Source organism: Saccopteryx leptura, chromosome 5 (genome assembly GCF_036850995.1).
Source record: "Saccopteryx leptura isolate mSacLep1 chromosome 5, mSacLep1_pri_phased_curated, whole genome shotgun sequence".
Classification (NCBI taxonomy): Eukaryota; Metazoa; Chordata; class Mammalia; order Chiroptera; family Emballonuridae; genus Saccopteryx; species Saccopteryx leptura.
The window spans coordinates 898,430-919,586 of NC_089507.1; the positions used below are offsets into that span (position 1 = coordinate 898,430).

The 21,157-nt window shown below is 56.4% G+C and overlaps 1 protein-coding gene across 3 annotated transcripts in view; it reads right to left on the reverse strand.

Moving 5' to 3' along the window:
- Positions 1 to 372: 372 nt before the first annotated feature.
- Positions 373 to 21,157, reverse strand: part of LETM1 (leucine zipper and EF-hand containing transmembrane protein 1) — a 43,753-nt gene continuing 22,968 nt past the window's right edge. Inside the window, exons 4-15 of one of the 3 annotated variants that reach the window (XM_066384782.1) lie at positions 17,730 to 17,873; positions 17,124 to 17,261; positions 16,269 to 16,472; positions 14,628 to 14,747; positions 10,492 to 10,623; positions 10,043 to 10,186; positions 9,298 to 9,429; positions 5,222 to 5,356; positions 2,540 to 2,730; positions 1,671 to 1,809; positions 901 to 1,071; positions 373 to 809 (exon numbers count right to left, since the gene is read on the reverse strand). In XM_066384782.1, the coding sequence (XP_066240879.1) occupies positions 922 to 1,071; positions 1,671 to 1,809; positions 2,540 to 2,730; positions 5,222 to 5,356; positions 9,298 to 9,429; positions 10,043 to 10,186; positions 10,492 to 10,623; positions 14,628 to 14,747; positions 16,269 to 16,472; positions 17,124 to 17,261; positions 17,730 to 17,873 (1,629 nt within the window). In that variant the 3' untranslated portion in view covers positions 373 to 809; positions 901 to 921. Of the gene's footprint in view, positions 1,072 to 1,670; positions 1,810 to 2,539; positions 2,731 to 5,221; positions 5,357 to 9,297; positions 9,430 to 10,042; positions 10,187 to 10,491; positions 10,624 to 14,627; positions 14,748 to 16,268; positions 16,473 to 17,123; positions 17,262 to 17,729; positions 17,874 to 21,157 lie in introns of all 3 variants that reach the window. The other 2 variants (XM_066384783.1, XM_066384781.1) reach the window with 2 other exon arrangements.

Sequence of the window (21,157 nt, forward strand, 5' to 3'; positions counted from 1 at the left end):
TCAGACAAAGTTGAGGCCACAGCACACCTGGCTCTGCCCACCCCATGCACAGGCCGAGGGCCAGGTACTGAGACCACTAGACACAGGACTGTACGCAGAGCCTACGGCCCGCACCAGGGGGAGACTCAGCACAGGATCAGGTGTGGCCACCAGCCTGTTCCTCCCGGAGGGGCTGGGCCAGGGAAGAGCTGTGAGCACACGCAGGCCCGGTGCTGCAGCACTGAACAGGTGACGTCCCATGGTCCCAGGGCCAGGCCCACTGCTGGACGCACGCAGGGATGCCTGCTCTGATCACCCAGGGCCCACAAGGCGCCAACAACCGCATCAGGAAACACGCTCAGAGCCACAGCAGCACAATAATCACTCAAATGCTCCGTTTCCAGGGCTTCATTAGTGACACATGCCACGCTTTACATCGGGGCTCAGCGCGGTCAGGCCGACGCTGGTGGGTGACAATTCTGTACTTATTAGTTGGTTAAAGAATTAAGTGAAAATCAAAGGTAAATCAAGAAAGGGTTGACACACAGAACAGGAAGGCCATGACACACGGACGCTCCGCCACAGCGGGGTCCTGCAGAGGCCACGGAGCGGTCACACGGGGCCTGGAAAGGTGCACCATCGACTCCACTGACACCCACACCAGGCACCTAAGTCCGCAGACCAGAGTCTTCTCCTGAGCGGGGGGCCTGCTGGGAGTCCACGCGCTGGTCCTCTCTCCTCCCGGACACCGCCAAGGCGCAGGCCCGATTGTGTCGGCCGGGACGCAGACACGATTCCCTGGGGGGCTCGGGATGCCAGACCGACTGACTCTTCATGGAATGATGAAAATTAAAAATTACTTTGTGGTGGAAGTTTCTGATTTATTCCAGACAAAACATCAGACGTGTCACTAAGCATCACCTCGCGTCGGGAGGGCGGCGACTACCCCTTCACCTCGGCGGCCTCCTTCTCGGCCTTCTCCTTGGCCTTCTCCTTCTCCTCCACCTTCTCCTCTTTCTCCAGTGTCGCCACGATCTCGGCCACCTGGCTGGTGGAGATGTGAACGTCCTCTTTGTCCACCAGCTCGATCACCTACGCACACAGGGAAGGACAGGGACTCAGGGATGTTTAGGATGAGATGGCTCCACTGTCCCACCAGGGACCTGTGGGATCCTTCACTGCCCTGGTCCTCAGAGTGCCAGACCCCCACCCCCAGGCTACAGGCATAAGTCCCTATCAGGGCTGGGGGCCTGCCCTGGCCACAGTGCAGGGTGTGCTGGGCGCAGACATAGGGCTGCTGTCCACACCAAGGCGGGTGGCAGGGAAGGGGCAGTGGCACAGATTGACACCCCCCACCCAGCCTCCGAAAAGCACCCGCCCACTCGGAGCCAAGTTGGCCCATGTTCTTGTAGCTGGCTGGGCAGATTGGAAGCCGTCAGGACAATGTGTAAAAGCACTCGTCTCAGAAAGGTCAGAGCATGGCCTTCCTCACGGAGGTGGGCTCCCTCTCCAGGACTCCTGGGCTGCCCCACCTCCAGTAGCAGGGACCCGAGTGGCACCCCTGGTGACACCTCCCAGGCCTCAGGAGGCTCCCCACACCCGACTCCTAGGACTGCCTGGCACACCTCCTCCCCAGGGGTCTGCTCAGCCTGACACCTGGCCAGTAACCCTGGCCAGGACCCCACACCCACCTTGAAAAGGTCGTCAATGTTGATCTTGCCGTCCTTGTTCTCGTCCAGTGCCGACACTAGGCTCTTGAGCTTGTTTTCTGGAATGTCCTTGATCTGCTTCATGGCGCTGATGAGCTCGGTGACGCTGATAACAGTCTCCCTGGGTGGGAAGAAGAGCATGCAAGTGGCTCCTAGGCCAGCCTGCCCCTTCCTACAGGGATGCCCAGCCAGCTGGGACACAGAAGCCAGTCCTCCGCCCAGGTTCAGCATGTACACTCCTCCCTGAAGCTCCATGCTCCCTGGGGGGTGCTCCTCAGGTCTGTGTGCGCTGGGGTCAGCCTTCTGACCAGTGAGGGCAGGTAGGCTCACAGAGCACAGCAGGTCAACCCAGGGGGGGGCGCTGACCTCGTCTGGGGGCGTCCTCCAAACTAAGGACAGCACCGAGCATGGTCCTGGGGGTGCCAAGGGTCAGCCACCACCACCTGGTGGGGCAGTTTTATTCTGGGCATCATTACTGAGTGCCTGTGTGTGCAGGGGGCTCAAGAAGACGGGGCCGAGTGTAGCTGAGGCTGGAGGGTGGGGAAGTACAGGGGGAAGAGGGGAGAGGCATGGCATCCAGAGTCGCTGTGAGCAGACCAGCAGCCTGGAGGGAGGGTGGGCTGTGGTGGACAGGTGGCTGAGGGACAGTGGCGCCATGTGGGCACACAGGGAGAGGACAGAGCACTACCAGGGAGGCTCATGGAGAAGGGAGACTGACATGAGGCTGGGTTTCTGGCTGGAACCGCTGGGTCAAAGGGCAGGGACAGTTGGGCACCGAGGCTGCAAACACGCTGGAGCCAGTGGTGCTGGGCCGTCCTGTCCTCGGCCCTGGCGTTGGCACCCGCACTCACCCTGTGGGCAAGCTGGGGGCAGCCGGGTCCAGCTTGCCGGCCTCCTGGTCTGCCTCCAGCTGCGCAAGCAGCCCATCGATCTGCCCGATCATCTGCTGCACCCTCTTGGTCAGCCTCTTGCTGGCTTTGGACTCCTCCACCTCCATCTCTTTGCCAGTCTTTGAAAGCTCCTTCTTAATCTCTTGCAAGTCCTAATGAAATCAAATTGTTCATAAAAAGGCTGTCTTAAAAAAACTTACAGTAACGTTTATCCTGTAAAGCGATTCATCCAGACCAGCCTCCCGAAGGGGACGCGCGCGGCCTGTGCGCAGAGCAGAGGCTGCCACCGCCACGGGGCAGCGCCGTGCTGTCAGCATCCCGAAGGGGACGCGCGCGGCCTGTGTGGCCTGTGCGCAGAGCAGAGGCTGCCGCCGCCACGGGGCAGCGCCGTGTTGCCAGCATCCCGAAGGGGACGCGCGCGGCCTGTGCGCAGAGCAGAGGCTGCCGCCGCCAAGGGGCAGCGCCGTGCTGTCAGCATCCCGAAGGGGACGCGCGCGGCCTGTGTGGCCTGTGCGCAGAGCAGAGGCTGCCGCCGCCACGGGGCAGCGCCGTGTTGCCAGCATCCCGAAGGGGACGAGCGCGGCCTGTGCGCAGAGCAGAGGCTGCCGCCGCCACGGGGCAGCGCCGTGCTGTCAGTATCCCGAAGGGGACGCGCGCGGCCTGTGTGGCCTGTGCGCAGAGCAGAGGCTGCCGCCGCCACGGGGCAGCGCCGTGTTGCCAGCATCCCGAAGGGGACGCGCGCGGCCTGTGCGCAGAGCAGAGGCTGCTGCCGCCAAGGGGCAGCGCCGTGCTGTCAGCATCCCGAAGGGGACGCGCGCGGCCTGTGCGCAGAGCAGAGGCTGCCGCCGCCATGGGGCAGCGCCGTGCTGTCAGTATCCCGAAGGGGACGCGCGCGGCCTGTGCGCAGAGCAGAGGCTGCCACCGCCACGGGGCAGCGCCGTGCTGTCAGCATCCCGAAGGGGACGCGCGCGGCCTGTGTGGCCTGTGCGCAGAGCAGAGGCTGCCGCCGCCACGGGGCAGCGCCGTGCTGTCAGCATCCCGAAGGGGACGCGCGCGGCCTGTGTGGCCTGTGCGCAGAGCAGAGGCTGCCGCCGCCACGGGGCAGCGCCGTGCTGCCAGCATCCCGAAGGGGACGCGCGCGGCCTGTGTGGCCTGTGCGCAGAGCAGAGGCTGCCGCCGCCACGGGGCAGCGCCGTGCTGTCAGCATCCCGAAGGGGACGCGCGCGGCCTGTGTGGCCTGTGCGCAGAGCAGAGGCTGCCGCCGCCACGGGGCAGCGCCGTGTTGCCAGCATCCCGAAGGGGACGCGCGCGGCCTGTGTGGCCTGTGCGCAGAGCAGAGGCTGCCACCGCCACGGGGCAGCGCCGTGCTGTCAGCATCCCGAAGGGGACGCGCGCGGCCTGTGCGCAGAGCAGAGGCTGTCAGCCTCCAGCACACAGAGGGCTCTGGCCTCTGCAAACTCCACCTTGTCTGCAGCAGAGGAACAGTCTGCACCGAACCTCCACTTAACTCCTCTGCCGAAAGAGGAAGTAACTGGATGACAGAACCAAGGATGGCGAGTGTCCTCTTAAATCCCACGCCAGCCCTTCCCAGGGGCAGAGCGGGCAGGACAGGGTGGGGGTGGGGTGGGGAGGAGCAGGAAAGGCTGTTTATGATACACCCCAGATTTCTTTTTTTTCTTTTTCAAAGTCTAAGCGTGCTTTTATTATTTTTTTGACTTTTTTAAAATTTAATTGTGTTTACATAGATTCTAGGATACACCCCAGATTTCTGTCAGAACCCAAGAGCATGAGGGCTGCCAGGAGAGAGTTTTAAAAAATGGCAAATTACTTTTACCAATTTTAAAATTAGTCATTTTTTCCCAACAGAGCTGTAAAAACACAGTTCTCCAACACAGGTTAGGAAATAATACTGATAAGTAAAAAAGACTTGTTTTCCTCAATCCTTTGAGTTGTGAAGTTTTTTTCATGGTCGTTGATACCCAGGAGTGGTGTTTTCCCCCAAAGAACGAAATTAGTTACAGTTTTATTAACTTAAAATCATGTTTGTTTGATAACCCATTTATGGGAACAAGAAGAACATACGTTTGCTTTTGTTTAATGTTGCCTTACACATTTTTAAAATAAATCATCATACTCTGGATGCGCAAGAGGCACAAGGATGTACATGAATGTTCGTACTACTCAAAGGCTTAAAAAAATCAGTAAACACTACTAGAGAAAAGAAGTCTTTTTTGGGAAATGAGGAGCAAAAAGGTTTCACTTATCAACTGACCAGATTCTTCACCTCACACCTTCACGTGTTCAGAAATAAGAACATAAGCTTGGCATCTGCAGAGCCAACGGCCAGCTTCCAGGAAAAAGTGACCAGCTTCACTGGCTGGCAGAATCACTGAATGAAACTTACTCAGAATCTACTTTTCTCTCTCCAAATACCGTTGGGTGTTATACTCAACTCTTTCGCTTATCAAATATTTGATGGCGGTATAATTGGAGACCATGGGGCTGGTGGAAACCACCACTGCCTCTGGAGCAAACCCCACCGTGCCCATGCCCACAGCCCCGCCCACAAGCCCACAACCACTCCCTGTCCAAAGCCCCGCCCCACACCCATAGCCCCACCCCCAGCCCACGCCCCGCCCACACCTCGCTGTAGTCCTGCACGTCTCCCTTCAGCAGCTCCAGCTCCTCCTTCTCCTTCGTCAGGGACGACTTCTGCTCCTTCAGTTTTGAACAGGCGTCACTGAGGATGTCGATTTCCTCCTTGGTTATTTCCTCTTCCTGGGGAGGAAACAAAGAGGAAACACCCAGGTGAAGGGGAATCATCCAGTGTGCATCCCGGTCACAGCATGTGGCGGGGTCTCAGGCAGCCTGTACAGGACCCGTCCTCGCTCTTCCCTACAGGAGTGCCCCTGTGGGTGCACCTGACACGTAGACACTCGTGAGACTGTCACCACCCAAGAGAAAAGTATCTGTCACCCAATGCTTCCTCGTGCCCTGTGACCCCTCCCTCCTACCCTGACTTGCCTTGTCTCGAGACTAGTCATGCTGGAGTTGTTTTTTTTTTAAGGTAGTCATGCTGGAGTTTCACACAAAAAGAATTTCGTCCGCCTTCTCTCACTCCCTGACGCCAAGATACCGTGTGTGTCCCTTAACTGCGGGGTAGTCTCCCATCCAGTGCAGACACCAAATTGGCTCATCACTGTCTGGGCTGTTCTAGATCCTTTGAATTTCCATGTAAATATTAGAGGATCTTGGGGAACGCCAACGGGAGAGCTTGCTAGCATCTTGCTGACCTTGAAACTACAGGGCAGATGGAGACCAAGCACCTTCCCGAGTCCCGGCACCTGCAGGTGCAGAAACCTCCCTTCACCTGGCCCTGCCTCACCTACACAGCACTTCACAGCACTGGGTACAAGCCTTGTGTGTCTACTGTCTCTTTGTTTATGTTCATTTTACTGGTTTTAGGGAAAAAGAGAGAGAGAGACCAGAACATCAATCTGTTCCTGCATGTGCCCTGACCAAGGATCGACCGGCAATCTCTGAGCTTCAGGATGACGCTCTAACTAACCGAGCTATCTGGGCAGGGCAGCATATCTGTTTTTACATCTGTCCCCAAATAGTTCATCTTCTGCATACTCCTGTAAACGGCATGCTTTGAGATGGCCATCTCTGATTCTTCATTACTACAAAAGATGCATGCTTTCAGATGGCTTTGCTTCCTCCTTTCTGGTCTGCACGCTTTTCCTTTCCCTTCACCCTGCTGTCCTCCCCAGGCCCTCCGCTAAGGACAGGTGGTGAGGGCGATGGCTGTGCCCGTGAGCCACTGCAGGTGCCGCCTGTGCTTGCTCTGCACCCATGGGAATGGTTGTGCTGATACGGTAATGACAAGGTTTTTTTCTCCCTGAAAACCCCCGCAAAATCATGAGGCCCGCTTCTTGTTACAGAATAGCTGTACTGGGTCTGCTAAGGCTGTTGAGATTTTACCCCTGAGCTCCCAGAACATGCTCCCCATCGTCTAGTTCTGGCCTCCGGTGATGCTCATCTCAGAAAAAGCTGGGGGCCCCTCACCCAGCTCCCTGCCAGGACTCCGCAGCACCGGACAGGGTTCCTCTGCACAGGTGGACTCGCCGCTTCCTCTGCCTGGGAAGCCAGGTGGGCCTGAGGCACCCTCTGTGGGAAGCTTTTCAGGCACCAACTGCACTTCCTGACTGGGGCAGCGCTACTCGGCTTCTCTACCCTGGCAAGGCCCATGTCTGCAGGGCCCACGGGGGCAGGGCGCGTGGTTTCCCTGCTTTACAGCATCTTCTCAATGAGCTCTAGCTCTTCAACTGTCATTTTCAAACGTCTGTACTTCCTGCTAACACATCTTTGACAACCCTTACTTCCTAAGCTTGCCCTTGAGTGTTTACTTTCTTTTCTTTGTTTTTTTTTTTCCTGAAGTGAAAGGAGGAAAGGCAGACAGACTCCTGCAAGCGCCCGACCGGGGTCCACCCGGCATGCCCACCAGGGGGTGATGCTCTGCCCATCTGGGGTGTTGCTCTGTTGCAACCAGAGTCATTCTAGCGCCTGAGGCAGAGGCCACAGAGCCATCCCCAGCACCTGGGCCATCTTTGCTCCAATGGAGCCTCGGCTGTGGAAGGGGAAGAGAGAGACAGAGAGAAAGGAGAGGGGGAGGAGTGGAGAAGCAGATGGGCACTTCTCCTGTGTGCCATGGCTGGGAATCAAACCTGTGACATCCACATGACAGACCGATGCTCTACCGCTGAGCCAACTGGCCAGGGCCTCTTACTGTCTTTTGAACCAACAGAAATGGAATGCGTCCGTCTTAATGAGGACAACCAGCTGCCCCTTCTCCTACATCCCGCTTCATGGGCCCAGCTAGTCTCACCCCTACTCACCTGTCCCTGCCCCACCGCCACCCCCCCTTAAAAATGACCCTTGCCTAACCAGTGGTGGTGCAATGGGTCAAGCGTTGACCCAGGATGCGGAGGGCCCCAGTCTGAAACTGCAAGGCCACCAGCTTGAGTGCAGAAACACGGACATGATCCGAAGGTCACTGCCCAAGCAAGGGGTCACTTGCTCAGCTTGAGACCCCCCTCCTGTCAAGGTACGTATGAGAGGCAACCAATAAACAATTAAAGTAAATCAACTATAAGGTAATGCTTCTCCTCTCTCCTCCTCCCCTTTCTGTGTCTTTAAAAAAAAAAAAAAGAACCTGCATCTCAATCCCTCTACCCTCCCTGGTCGCTTTTTTTTTTTTTTTGTACTTTTCTGAAGCTAAAAACAGGGAGAGACAGTCAGACAGACTCCTGCATGTGCCCGACCGGGATCCACCCGGCACGCCCACCAGGGGGCGATGCTCTGCCCACCAGGGGGCGATGCTCTGTCCCTCCAGAGCCACTCTAGCGCCTGAGGCAGAGGCCAAGGAGCCATCCCCAGCGCCCGGGCCATCTTTGCTCCAATGGAGCCTCGGCTGCGGGAGGGGAAGAGAGAGACAGAGAGGAAGGAGAGGGGGAGGGGTGGAGAAGCAGATGGGTGCTTCTCCTGTGTGCCCTGGCCGGGAATCGAACCCAGGACTTCTGCACGCCAGGCCAACGCTCTACCACTGAGCCAACCGGCCAGGGCCCCTGGTCGCCTTTTGAGTCCAGCTCCACTGACCTCCCAGGACCCCCTTCCTTCCAGCTCAGGCTCCTGGGCCTTCCCCCCCCTTCCTTCTGGCCCCAATACACTCGTAACCATGTGTTTGTTTCCATTTGTCCCTTGAGCCATGTCCCAGGAGTGGCCCATACCTCTCCCAGGTTCAAGTCCATCAGCTGAGTGAAGCAGAAGGCCTCCCTGGCCTGTTCCAAGCCACAGCAATGTCCAAAAGCAGCCCAGAAGGCTCTGGAGAGCCCAAGCCACTCACCACTCCACTGTCCCCAACATGCTGCCTCTGCAGGTCACAGCCCATCAACTGCAAAAGCCCCAGTCGGGTGCGCTGTGTCTTGTCGTGAGCAGTCTGGATCTCCCACCATCTCCCGCCCCCCCCCCGCCCCCGCCCTTCGGTTTTCCTCCCTCCTCTGTGCCACAGCTGCTCCTGCCCGATGACCTTGTGCTGTCCAGCAGGCCTCATCCACCCAGCCCTCAGCACCCCCTCCGGACACAGCCCATCCTCCCAGACGGCCTTCGTGGCCTTGCCTGAAGTCCCCAACACAGGTCGGCCCCCCGCCCCCTTCAGCTCCTGAGCAGGGCCGTCTGCGGTGGACATCCCCCCCACAGTGCACCGGGAAGCTGCTGCATGCAGGCACTCCCTGCTCCAGGGCCCCCGGGAGCTCCAGACAAAGGGGCCCACTTGGGGAGCAGGCTGTGCCAGGGCAGCAGAGCCACTCAGAGTCAGCACACCACAGGTTGGGGTGCTGATGCTGCCCAAGCCCAGGACCCCAGAGGTGACAGAAACGGGCCTCTGCAGAGTGACCACACAGGCTCCTCTCACTGCCCCACTCAGCAGACACGGGGCTGGAGACCCGCCTTCTGTGTGGGCGCCTTGCCACTCAGAGTGCCAAGGGCCCGGGCACCCCGGAACAGCCGCCTCAGTCCCCTTCCAGAGCCGCGGGCACTGCTCTCATGCCAGGGCTCCCAGGAGCACCACTGCCCCGGGAGCCCTGCCGACGAGCTGGCCCGTGCTCACTGCTGCTCAGCTCCGTGCTGCCTCCCCCCTGGTGTGCGCAGGCGCTGAGTACCTTCAGGCCTTCCAGGACAGGGGCAGTGTCCTTCAGGACCTCTGACGGCAGGATCACGTCAGGCACTTCTGGCTGCAGCTCAGCCACCGGCCTCCCTGGGGCAGCTTCCACCACTTCTGGAGTCACTTCCTTCTGGAAGACAGGCAGGGCCAGCTCAGCAGCCTTCCCGGGGCGCCCACACCAGCACTACTGTGCCACGGGCCAGAGCCCAGCACGGGGAGCACAGCACGGGGAGCCCAGCACGGGCCAGAGCACAGCACGGGAAGCACAGCCGCTGCAGGACAGTGGAGATCTGTAAGAGCCCACCACTAAGCAGCGGGGAACTGCCTTCTGTAGGTGCCTGTGCACCTCTCCAAACGGGTGGTTCAGAAGATTTACAGAGCCCAGCAGCTGTATACAGCTGTGCTCCAAGGCCCCCGGGTTCCTGAGGCCTCCACAAGTAGCCATAGCATCTCCTGTCCTCTGTAGTCCTCCCCTGACCACTACGTGAAGTTCTCTGGAAAGTGCAGAATAAACGCCTGTGGACACGTCAGGAGCTGGGACAGGGACACAGCCACAGCCCGGGCCAGGGGCTGAGATGACCCCACTGGCTGATCAGCACCCAAACCAAGGGAGCCCCAGCCAGCTCTGTCCCCTGGCCCCTCTGGGCATGCCCTGCAGAGCCCTGGGCACTGCCCCTGAGGCAGCTTCTGCAGAAGCCGGAGCCGAACGCCCTTGGCTATACCCAGCGCCCGCCAGCCCTTACCGTGGCCTGAGAGAGCCTCTGTAGCTCCTTCTCCTGGTGCTCCTGCCGGATGGCCGCCTCCTCCTGCAGCGTGGCCTCCAGCTTCGCCTTGTTGTCCACCTGCTCGCCCTCCACCTCGGCCACCTTCATCTGCGCTTCCTTGGCCTTCAGAGAAGGCACACCTGGGAGTGAGCCCAGGGGCTGCCCAGGTGCGCCCACACAACGCCCTGCCCCATCTCTGCCTTCGGAAGGGCACGGGACACACCGCTTCAGCCCCCGACTGCTGAGAAACACCACGAGGACCCTGAGGGTCACCTTCCGCATGTCTCACAGGAGCCACCGCTACTCAGAGAAAGGACAGACCCTAGAGACGGGGGAGGCAAAGGGGTGGGAGGCTCTGCTGTCCCTGACCTCAGAAGTGTGAGGCCCCTTACAGAGTGAGTGGCAGAAGGACCTCCCACAACACGTACCACAATCTCTGGGAGGGTCTGCAGCGTGGACTTGAGCTGGTCAGCAGGGGACAGGGTGTCCGGGAGGTACAGGGCCCGGGACAGGATGAGCAGTGATGTCGGGATCTCCTGGTGCAGGTGCAGCTCCAGCCACTGGAATTGGGAGTTCAAGACCTAGACTTACCTGCTGGCCTTGTCCTGTCCACACCTGTGACCTGGACGTGGCTCTGGCCCTGGAACTTTGGTCCCTGTTCTGATCCGGTTGGGGGGGAGGAGGAGGAGGGAACTGGTGGCAGCAGCCACCACAGGACTTGAGTAGATGGGTCCTTGTGCCGCTGAGATGCATCCTCCTTGAGCTCTGAAAGGTCCATTTACTGTGTTCTGTGACTGGATGTCTACCAGTTGCTGCACACGGGACACCAGAGGACTCTGAATTACTGCTCCAGCAGCCCAGTTCAGGGTGTGTGAGACACTGGGTGAGACCAGGCTCACTGCCAGCAGTCTTCACTTCAAGATGGCACAAAAACCCAAAGGGGTGTTTGTGAATTCACTCAACATCCACAGTTTCCACAGCTACTACGGGCTAGCACAGCTTTAGACTACGTTAGTGACAGAGATAACTTCTAACCCAGTGCTTGTCAACCTGGTCCCTGCTACCCACTAGGGGGTGTTCCAGCTTTCAGGATGGGTGGTAGCGAGCAACCAAAGTATAAATAAAAAGATAGATTTAGCCCTGGCCGGTTGGCTTAGTGGTAGAGCGTTGGCCTGGTGTGCAGGAGTCCTGGGTTCGATTCCCGGCCAGGGCACACAGGAGAAGCGCCCATCTGCTTCTCCACCCCTCCCCCTCTCCTTCCTCTCTGTCTCTCTCTTCCCCTCCTGCAGCCAAGGCTCCATTGGAGCAAAGTTTTCCCGGGCGCTGAGGATGGCTCCATGGCCTCTGCCTCAGGTGCTGGAATGGCTCTGGTTGCAACAGAGCGACGCCCCAGATGGGCAGAGCATTGCCCCCTGGTGGGTGTGCCGGGTGGATCCCGGTCGGGTGCATGCAGGGAGTCTGACTGCCTCCCCGTTTCCAACTTCAGAAAAATACAAAAAAAGAAAAAGAAAGAGGCCCTGGCCGGTTGGCTCAGTGGTAGAGCGTCGGCCTGGCGTGTGGGGGACCCAGGTTCGATTCCCGGCCAGGGCACATAGGAGAAGCGCCCATCTGCTTCTCCACCCCCCCTCCTTCCTCTCTGTCTCTCTCTTCCCCTCCCGCAGCCAAGGCTCCATTGGAGCAAAGATGGCCTGGGCGCTGGGGGATGGCTCCTTGGCCTCTGCCCCAGGTGCTAGAGTGGCTCTGGTCGCGGCAGAGCGACGCCCCCTGGTGGGCAGAGTGTCGCCCCCTGGTGGGCAGAGCGTCGCCCCTGGTGGGCATGCCGGGTGGATCCCGGTCGGGCGCATGCGGGAGTCTGTCTGACTGTCTCTCCCCGTTTCCAGCTTCAGAAAAATACCAAAAAAAAAAAAAAAAAAAAGAAAGAAAGAAAAAGATAGATTTACCTATAATAAGTTGTTTTATAAAGATTTATTCTGCCAAACTTAGTGAAAATCCGACATAAAGTACTTGGTAAGTAATTGTTATTATATGATTTAACTTGCTGTAACTCCGCTTTATATATATGTGTGTATACATATATTTATTTTATTTATTTTATTTATTTTTTATTTTTATTTATTCATTTTTAGAGAGGAGAGGGAGAGACAGAGAGAGAGAGAGAGAGAGAGAGAGGAGAGAGAGAGAGAGAGAGAGAGAGAGAGAGAAGGGGGGAGGAGCTGGAAGCATCAACTCCCATATGTGCCTTGACCAGGCAAGCCCAGGGTTTCGAACCGGCGACCTCAGCATTTCTAGGTCGACACTTTATCCACTGCGCCACCACAGGTCAGGCTATATTTTTCTTTTTTTTTACAGAGACAGAGAGAGGGATAGACAGGGACAGAGAGACAGGAACAGAGAGAGATAGAAGCATCAATCATCAGTTTTTCATTGCGACACCTTAGTTGTTCATTGATTGTTTTCTCATATGTGCCTTGATTGTGGGGCTATAGCAGACCAAGTAACCCCTTGCTCAAGCCAGCGACCTTGGGTCCAAGCTGGTGAGCTTTGCTCAAACCAGATGAGCCCACGCTCAAGCTGGCAACCTTGGGGTCTGGAACCTGAGTCCTCCGCATCCCAGTCTGATGCTCTATCCACTGCGCCACTGCCTGGTCAGGCTGCTTTATAAATTTTATAAAGTAAAGTTACTTCCCTACTTTATAAATCACTAATACTGTGGAACCAGTGGGCGGTTAGAAAATTTTACTACTAACAGAGATACAAAAGTGGGCGGTAGGGCCTGACCAGGTGGTGGCGCAGTGGATAGAGCGTTGGACGGGGATGCAGAGGACCCAGGTTCGAGATCCCGAGGTCACCAGCTTGAGCGCGGGCTCATCTGGTTTGAGCAAAAACCCACCAGCTTGAACCCAAGGTTGCTAGCTGGTGCAAGGAGTCACTCAGTCTGCTGAAGGCCCACGGTCAAGGCACATATGAGAAAGCAATCAATGAACAACTAAGGTGTCGCAACGAAAAACTAATGATTGATGCTTCTCATCTCTCTCTGTTCCTGTCTGTCTGTCCCTGTCTATCCCTCTCTCTGACTCACTCTCTGTCTCTGTAATAAATATATAAATAAATAAAATTTAAAAAGTGGGCGGTAGGTATAAAATGGTTGACTACAGACTGACAAGAGGAACCCTGACAACTGGACAAAAGGTGAGATAAGAAGGAACTGAAGATCCCTGGCCGGTTGGCTCAGTGGTAGAGCGTTGGCCCTGCGTGTGGAAGTCCCGGTTCAATTCCCAGAGCACACAGGAGAGGCGCCTATCTGCTTCTCCACCCCTCCACCTCCCCTCCCTTTCTTCCTCTCCTGCAGCATGGCTCCAAGGATTTGAGCGCTTCAGCGCTGGGCTCTGAGGGAGGCTCTGTGGAGCCTCTGCCTCAAGTGCTCAAAATAGACTGCTCACAAAAACTAGGGGATATCTCAAAATGAATATGAAGCAATAAAAAAAAAGCATTTGATTTTCTTTTATTAAACAAGAACATCAGAAAGCAAATGACAAGTCAAAGGAAGTTATTTGATTATGCAAATAAGATGCAAACCAACTTTTATTTCATTGGTGAACATGCGCTGTACAAAGGCTGAGAGTCCTGGGGTACCTGCGTGTCCCCTGGCCCCCTCATTTTTGTGAGCAGTGTAGCTTGGTTGCGAGCATGGCCCCGGATGGGGGTTGCTGGGTGGGTCCCAGTCCGGGTGCATGTGGGAGTCTGTCTCTCTGCTTCCTCTCCTCTCGTTTGGAAAAAAAGAAGAAGGAACTGAGGACTAGGGAGGAAGGCTGAGGAGACAGCTGAGGAAGGAAGAGGTGAGGACACTGGTACCACACCTCGAGCCACACAAATGCAGGAGCCAGCCAGGCAGCCGGCACACTCGGCAGACGGAGCAGGGCCTGGCAGGGAGCACAGGGAAGACAAGGGCGAGGACACACTGTGTGACAGCGCGTATCTGTGTCAGAGGACCTGCTATGACACGGGCGCCTCCACGCAGACCTTCAGACGACCCTGGGGAGGGTGCCAGCAGCACTGGTGTTGGGAGGAGGACCCTCTGGCCCCTGGCACACTGTGCACCTTCTGATGGGAAAGGCAAATCCCCGAGAATGCCGCCTTTCTGAGGTCTGATGCCATCTGAGCTGCTGCAGAGGGCAGGGGGCCCTGAAATCCTGACTGTGGTAAGAGACATGCCCAAGCTCAAAGGGAGTTCTAACCTAGTCCTCAGCTGTCAACAGATGACCAGGAAAAGACAGAAAGAACATTAACATCAACCACAAGCCACCCTCACAGGAGGTGGACACGGGCACAGAACCGGGTCAGATACGCCCTGTCCAGGTCCCCGACAAACGGGGGCTGCCGCTGCCCATGCATCTACAGGACTTGCTGTCTCCTCTAAGCTACAGGACAGCCGACATCCGTGAGCCCACCACTCAGCAGTGAGCTGCCCCCTGCAGGTTTCCGTGCAGGACTCTCCAAACGAGTGGTTCAGAAGGAAAAGGCCCTCAGACCACACACGTGGCCAGCTGGCCCCGCAACCACGCACCTGCTTCAGCTGGTCCCGCAGGCGGTCTTCCGTGACACCCAGAGCCCGCATGCCCCGCGCCCGACACGCCGCCTGCAGCTCTTTGACATTAAGGCTGTCCACACCCTCCTCAGCAATCAGCTGGAAAAGAAAGTCAACTCATCATTGCTTTGAAAGGCCACTGGAGGCCTACGGTATTTATGGCCACACACCTGGGAACTAAGTGTCGAATTATAGGCCACTTCCCTAACATGCTTTGCCAGGTAACAGATAAACCAGCCCCACCAAGACCCCATTCTGGATTTGCAAGGACAGGAACCATCTAATGGAGGGGGACTGGGGGAAGCACATAAGAGCCAGGACCAACCCCAAGACTAGTTTCAAAGAAGTGTGCCTCCGCCCAGGCCCGGCCAGGAGGGGCGCAGAGACTGCCTTGCCTGCTGGGTCCCAGTACTGTCCCTGTCCCACAGCCCCCCAACCCGAGCCTTTTCCGTGTCTCCCTGACGGAAGGGAATGGCAGAGAGCAGAGTGAGCCTGAGGCTCCCAAGATGTCTCTTAACTTCGGCCAAAGCTCCCCCAGACCTGAGGAAAAAGAGGGACAAGCAGAAAGGAGGCTGAGACAGAGGACACGAACATGGCATCAGGACGCTGTGCAAGGAACGAGGAGTGAGGAGAGGAGACAAGAGACAGCAGTGGCTGCTCAGCCGTCCCCACTCTCTCACCTCAGCCGGCCCCTCCCCCTCACAGTGGTCCTGAGGGAGACAGTACCCCTCCTGCTTTCTTAATTGAGCTTTGTATCTTGAGGTGATGGTAAAATAGACAGGCAGTGGTAACAAAAGCAGAGCTCTCCCAGGGTGACAGCTCAGAGTGCAGTACAAACCCACCACCAGGTGACACCAGGCCAGCCGAGGCTGGCAGCCTGCACACCCAGCAGATGACCTCACCTCCGGTCTTCACTTCCCTGTCACCTGACGCTGAGCGTGAGTGCAGCTGCACAGCATGCAACTCTAGGGTCCCATGGCGTTCCGTCCACGCAGGATGTGACATGCATCAGTATGTCACTGGCTTTTGTGCTAGCACCGCCTGGCATGCACGTCCTGGTTGAACCATTTGTCCACTGAAGGACATCTGGGCTGTTCCCAGTTTGGAGTTCTTACGAAAAAGCAGCTTTTTGTTTACTTTCTGGTCCCCATTTCCTGCGTGGGGTTATATAAATCCCACTGGGACCTCTCTACTGTCTCCAGGGGGTCTTCCTTCTGTGTGTAAGCCCCGAGAAAACGTAAACTTACTAAGAAGGGCTCCTGGAGGCTAACTGGCCTCAAATTTTAAATGAAAGAGCCCAGCTGGTCCTGGCCAGATGGCTCACTGGATAAAGTGTTGTCCCGACACATCAGGTCGTTCGTACGTTTGACCCCTGGTCGGGGCATGTACGAGAAGCAATCAATGAGTGCACGACTAAATGGAACTAAGTGGAAGGAGTTGATGCTCTTTCTCTTTCCCTCCCCTCCTCCATCAATGGAAAAAACAAAAACAAAACAAAACAGCCTAGCAGCCATTTCTACCCAGGGGCCTCTCATGCAAATGCTCTTCACAGAGAAGCCTGCACTGAACCACCTGCTGCTCAGGATGGCCCAGGCCCCACCAGGAGGCCACCCGACACACCTTGTCATCAGCCTTGATGGAGCGCAGCCGCATGGTGAGCTGGAAGCGCAGGAAGTTGTTGGTGCCCATGGACTGCAGCTCCAGCAGCTTGCACAGCGCCACCAGCTGTGGCCGCGTGAGGTTATCCAGGGTCAGCTCGTCCTCAAACAGTTTGGAAAAACGCAGGATTTCCTCATTGCTGGGCCTCTCCCCAGTCTCTCGGATCTGCAGGAGCAATGCTAAGAGGTTACCCACAGTGAGGGCCTGTTCCCAGCATGCGCGCGCCCACACACACCACTCCACCCCCTCCATGGCCCAGGGCGTCTCCCCCAAACAAGGAAACGAAGACGACGAAGACAAGACTAGAGGTGCACGAAGAGGTGGGAGCACCTGCTCCTCCAGACCCTCGCTCAGAGTGGCCTCAGACTGCACCCCCCGAGGTGGCCTGTGCTGCTGCTGGGCAGGAGGCCCTGCCCATGCCCCCCACCCCACCCCACCCCACCCCGACTGCGGGAGTGGCTGTGCAGCCGCCTGTGCTCCATCCTCTCCTCCCCCAGCCCCCCAACTTGTCACAACTGCAGGGTTTTGTTCCTCATCTGCCAAACTCTCCCTCCCCCGGGGCTGCTGCAAAGTGACAGACAGACAAGCAACCGAGTGCCAGCAGGTTCGAGTTCTTGGGACAGAGGCTCACCCAACACCAGGGAGCCCTATGAAGCCGTGGCAGCCCCCGCCTGCCTGGGGCGCCCCCTGTTGCTGCAGTGTAAAAGGGACAATGGCAGTGAGGACCACTCCCCAGGTACGCAGGTGGCCCGAGGCTCTAACCAGCACTCGGGACCAGTGGGCTGAGGCCGCAGGGGCTCCGCAGCATCAGGGCACCTTCTGGAAAAACACGGAGAAGTCTTTGGTGGCGTTCCCCTTGGCTGCCTTGTTCTTCAAGGCCATCTCCTCGATGGTGTCCTGAAGAAACTTGGCGAGCTCCAGCTTGACCCGCAGCTCCTTCTTCAGCCTCTCCTCCTGCGGGGCAGAGACAGGGCTGCACTCTCCACCCAGAACCCCCTCCTGCGGGGCAGAGACAGGGCTGCACTCTCCACCCAGAACCCCCTCCTGCGGGGCAGAGACAGGGCTGCACTCTCCACCCAGAACCCCCTCCTGCGGGGCAGAGACAGGGCTGCACTCTCCACCCAGAACCCCCTACGGGAAGCACCCCTACGGGAAGCACCCTGAAACCTCCTCCCCCGGTTCCTGGTCTCATACACACGTAGGCCCTGTCCAAAACAGGCAGGGCTCGCACAGCTGGGGGCTGATCCGGATCCCACCCCCGCAAATGGTTTCAGCCCAGGCTTGCAGACAAGGGTCGAGAAACCACGTTTTCAAACACATTTAAGAGGAACAGACCCGAACCCCAACATCTAGTGCAGCATGACAATCGTGAAGGAACACAACATGTCAAAGCATCGAACGTCTGAGGCACTGCCCTGTCACCTTGATGGACTGAGTCTCGAACGTGGACGGCAGCATGTTGGGGAAGAGTTTCACAACCACGGGCAGCAGGAACTCCATGAAGGGCACCACCACAAAGACCAGGAAGGGCACCAGGCGGAAAAGGTCGGCGCAGATCCGGAGAAACTGCAAAGAGCAGTGTGGTCAGAGGTCACTGGTGGCACGTCCTACACACCTGGGAGCTCCAGGCCCCAGCGGGCTCCGCAGACACCTCTCAAGGGCCATTGCTTTCTGCCGCGACCGTCAGGAAAGCAGGCTGGGTGACTCCGGGTGCGGAGCGGCACTCACCACTGGGTGCTGCCAGGAACAGCTGAGGCAGACACAGACCTGCTCATGGGCTGGCCTAGCCTCGCCGGGCAAGCGACAGCTGAGGACTGATGGTCGCTGCAGGGAAGGCTGTGGCCACACCACCCACCCCCAAACACTGCGTGTGCCTGGCTTTCCTAAGATGGGTAGATCAGGACTGCACTCCTCAGCAGCCATTAGGAAAACACTCGTGCCTCAGCAGTGTAAACATGCTATGGCTGATGCCACTCAAGAAACAGCAACTTGAGGACATCTTTCAGAACCCCTGGGGACAGGGAGCGAGGGTGGCTGGGTCCCAGGCAGCAAAGCCTTCTCCTCCCTCGTTACTACCCAGTGCTCCCACTAAAACTGCAGCGGCTCAGAGGACAGATACTGCCCTCCGCGCTGCGTCCTCACCACGTGTCTACTGAGACTAATCCACCGCCCTCTGGAAGAGCGACGTCATGTCTGGAAATGTCTCTCCATGGCTGGGAGTGGGGGATACTTCCCAGGCTGCCCTTCCGGGGTGGGGTCAGGATGAGAGATGTGAGGAGACACTCGCAGAGACACACCAGCACCCTCTTTCTCCCCAGACCCCTCGTCTATGGTCTCCCCAGGCCAGCCTCTGCCCTGATGCCCCCAAACCCAAACCGGACTTCCAAACTCAAGCCTACCTTCCCACCCAGCAACCTGGCTTTCTTTTCTCACACACTCGTTTTTATACTGTTATCAAAACGGACTCCTACATCTTCATTTGTTTACAATTTATTCCTGTTTTTATTTTTATGCTCAAATGGCCCCCAGATTTGGCTACAAAAAGACACTTCAACTTGGTGCCTGTTTCTGACATCTCTACATTAACATGTTTTAACAGGTCCATTGAGATTTAATTTACATACCATGACATTCACCTGTTTTAAGTGTATATAATTCAATGATTTTTGGTAAATTTATAGATTATGAGACCGCCACCAAAATCCAGTTTCAGAACAGCTCTGCCATGCCACAAAGGTCGACCGTGTCCGTTTGTAGCTCACTTCCGTGCCCACTCTGGGCCCGAGTCAATGCTGATTTGATCTATTTCTATAAACTTGCCTTTTTGGGACGTTTCTCATCCATGGAACCAGACAACAAGCTCCTTCACGTCTGGCTTGTTAGCTGCATAACCTTCAGCACACTCTGTCCTCTGGACGCCCGGCCCCTTTACCACCTGTAATTCCTGCTCTGGGACCTCCTTGATGTTCATGTGGCCACACCAGCTTTCTTTCAACCAGTGGTAGCACCACTTAGCTTTCTCCGTTCTTCTACTTTAACCCATGTGTCCTTACATTTAAGGCGTATTGCTGGGTCTTACTTTCTTCTCTTTTCTGACAATCTCAGCCATTTAATAACCAAGAAAACTTTAAAAAATAAAAGAAAACCCTATGATCATCTAGATATTAGATGTAGAAAACTCATTTGACAAAATTCACTGCTAATAAAAACTAAAGACATTTACAAAAAAGATGTCAGAACTAATAAGTGAGTTTGGTAAGTCTGCAAGATAAAAAATCAATACATAAAGTCAATTGCATTTCTATGTACTACCAATCAACAGTTAGAAACTGAAATTTTAAAAACTCCATTTCCCTCCAGTAGCCATAAGATGGGAACATTCAGTGTCTAGGACGGGGCAATGGATGACCGGAATGTGGTGCATGCGCACAGTGGACCAGGACTCAGCCTCTTCAGGAAGGAGACTGGCACCTGCTACAACGCGGATGAGCCCGGAGCACATGTCCTCGATGAAACGAGCCATTCACAGCAAGAAAAACACTGTACGGCTCCACTTACAGGTCACTACAGTGGTCAGATTCAGAGGCCAAAAAAAAGGACAACGGCCAGGAGCTGGGGAGGGAGCTGCTGTCTAATGGGGACAGAGGGTCCGTCTGGAAAGATGGAAAGAGTTCTGGAGATGGATGTGATGATGGTTACACACCAGGAATGGACTTCAATGCCACAGAACCATGTACGTAATAATGGTTAAAATGGCCCTGGCTGGTTAGCTCAGTTGGCTCGAGTGTTGTCCCCAAACACCAAGGTTGTAGGTTTGATCCCCAGTCAGGGGGCAGAGAGGAAGCGACCAATGAACAGACAGCTAAGTGGAACAACAAATGAGTGCTTCTCTCCTCCCTCCCCTTTGGTTTCTCTAAAATCAGACAATTTTAAAAAACTGTTAAAATAGTAAAATTTAGATTGTGTATTTTACCACAATACAAAAATTTCATCTATAACAGTGTCAAATAATATGAAAGCACACAATATTGCTGGTAGAAATAAAAAATGTCCCGTTTTACTGCCCACTGGCCAGCCCAACGGTCAGTCTCATGCCCTCGTTTTCCGGCACGGGCTCACCCTGGAGCCCTGATGTCCCAGCCCTGGATCAGCTCTGTTTTCAAGGGGCCCCGGTTCCTCTTCATGAGGTGGCTAGCAGCCCAGGGCTGGAGGCCAGGGATGCTCACTGCTAACAGAGCATTGCTGCTGCTAGGCCTGGTCACCAAATTAAAAAGAGGCAGAAGGTTCAACAGCAGGAAGGATCAAGGATCAGATGAGAGCCATTTAACAAAGCCGCACACAAAGTCACAAAGACCAGATTCTGCACGGAGGACTCAGAAAGAAGCTACACAGTGACGTTCAACAGTGTGCTTCGTCCTAGGAAGACCACTGCATGGGGTGGGGCCAACCCTCCACTGCAGCACCTTGAGCAAGCTCCACAGGGACCACCCTGAAGGGAGGGCCCTGGAGAGAGACCACCAGCACAGGTGGTGCTGTGGGAGGCAGAGACCTGAGCTCCCATGACCCTCCAACTATACCTTCTCTACGGGAAGTCAGCCTTCAGCTGCACATTGTCCTACGGTGTCTGAAAGAAAACTCGCTAACTCAGGCAAGAACTACGGCTTAGGATGGGACAGTCTACCCCCCCCCCCTCCGCCAACAGCCACTTGTTGCACACAGTTTGGGCAGGCTGTGACTTCACTGAGCGGTACTGTGTGCTCTAACACCTTTGCCCTGTCCCTATAAAGCACTTCGGTGCGGAAGCCAGGTCTCCTGTGTCGAGGGAGCATCTGGGGGACGGAGACCCTCCT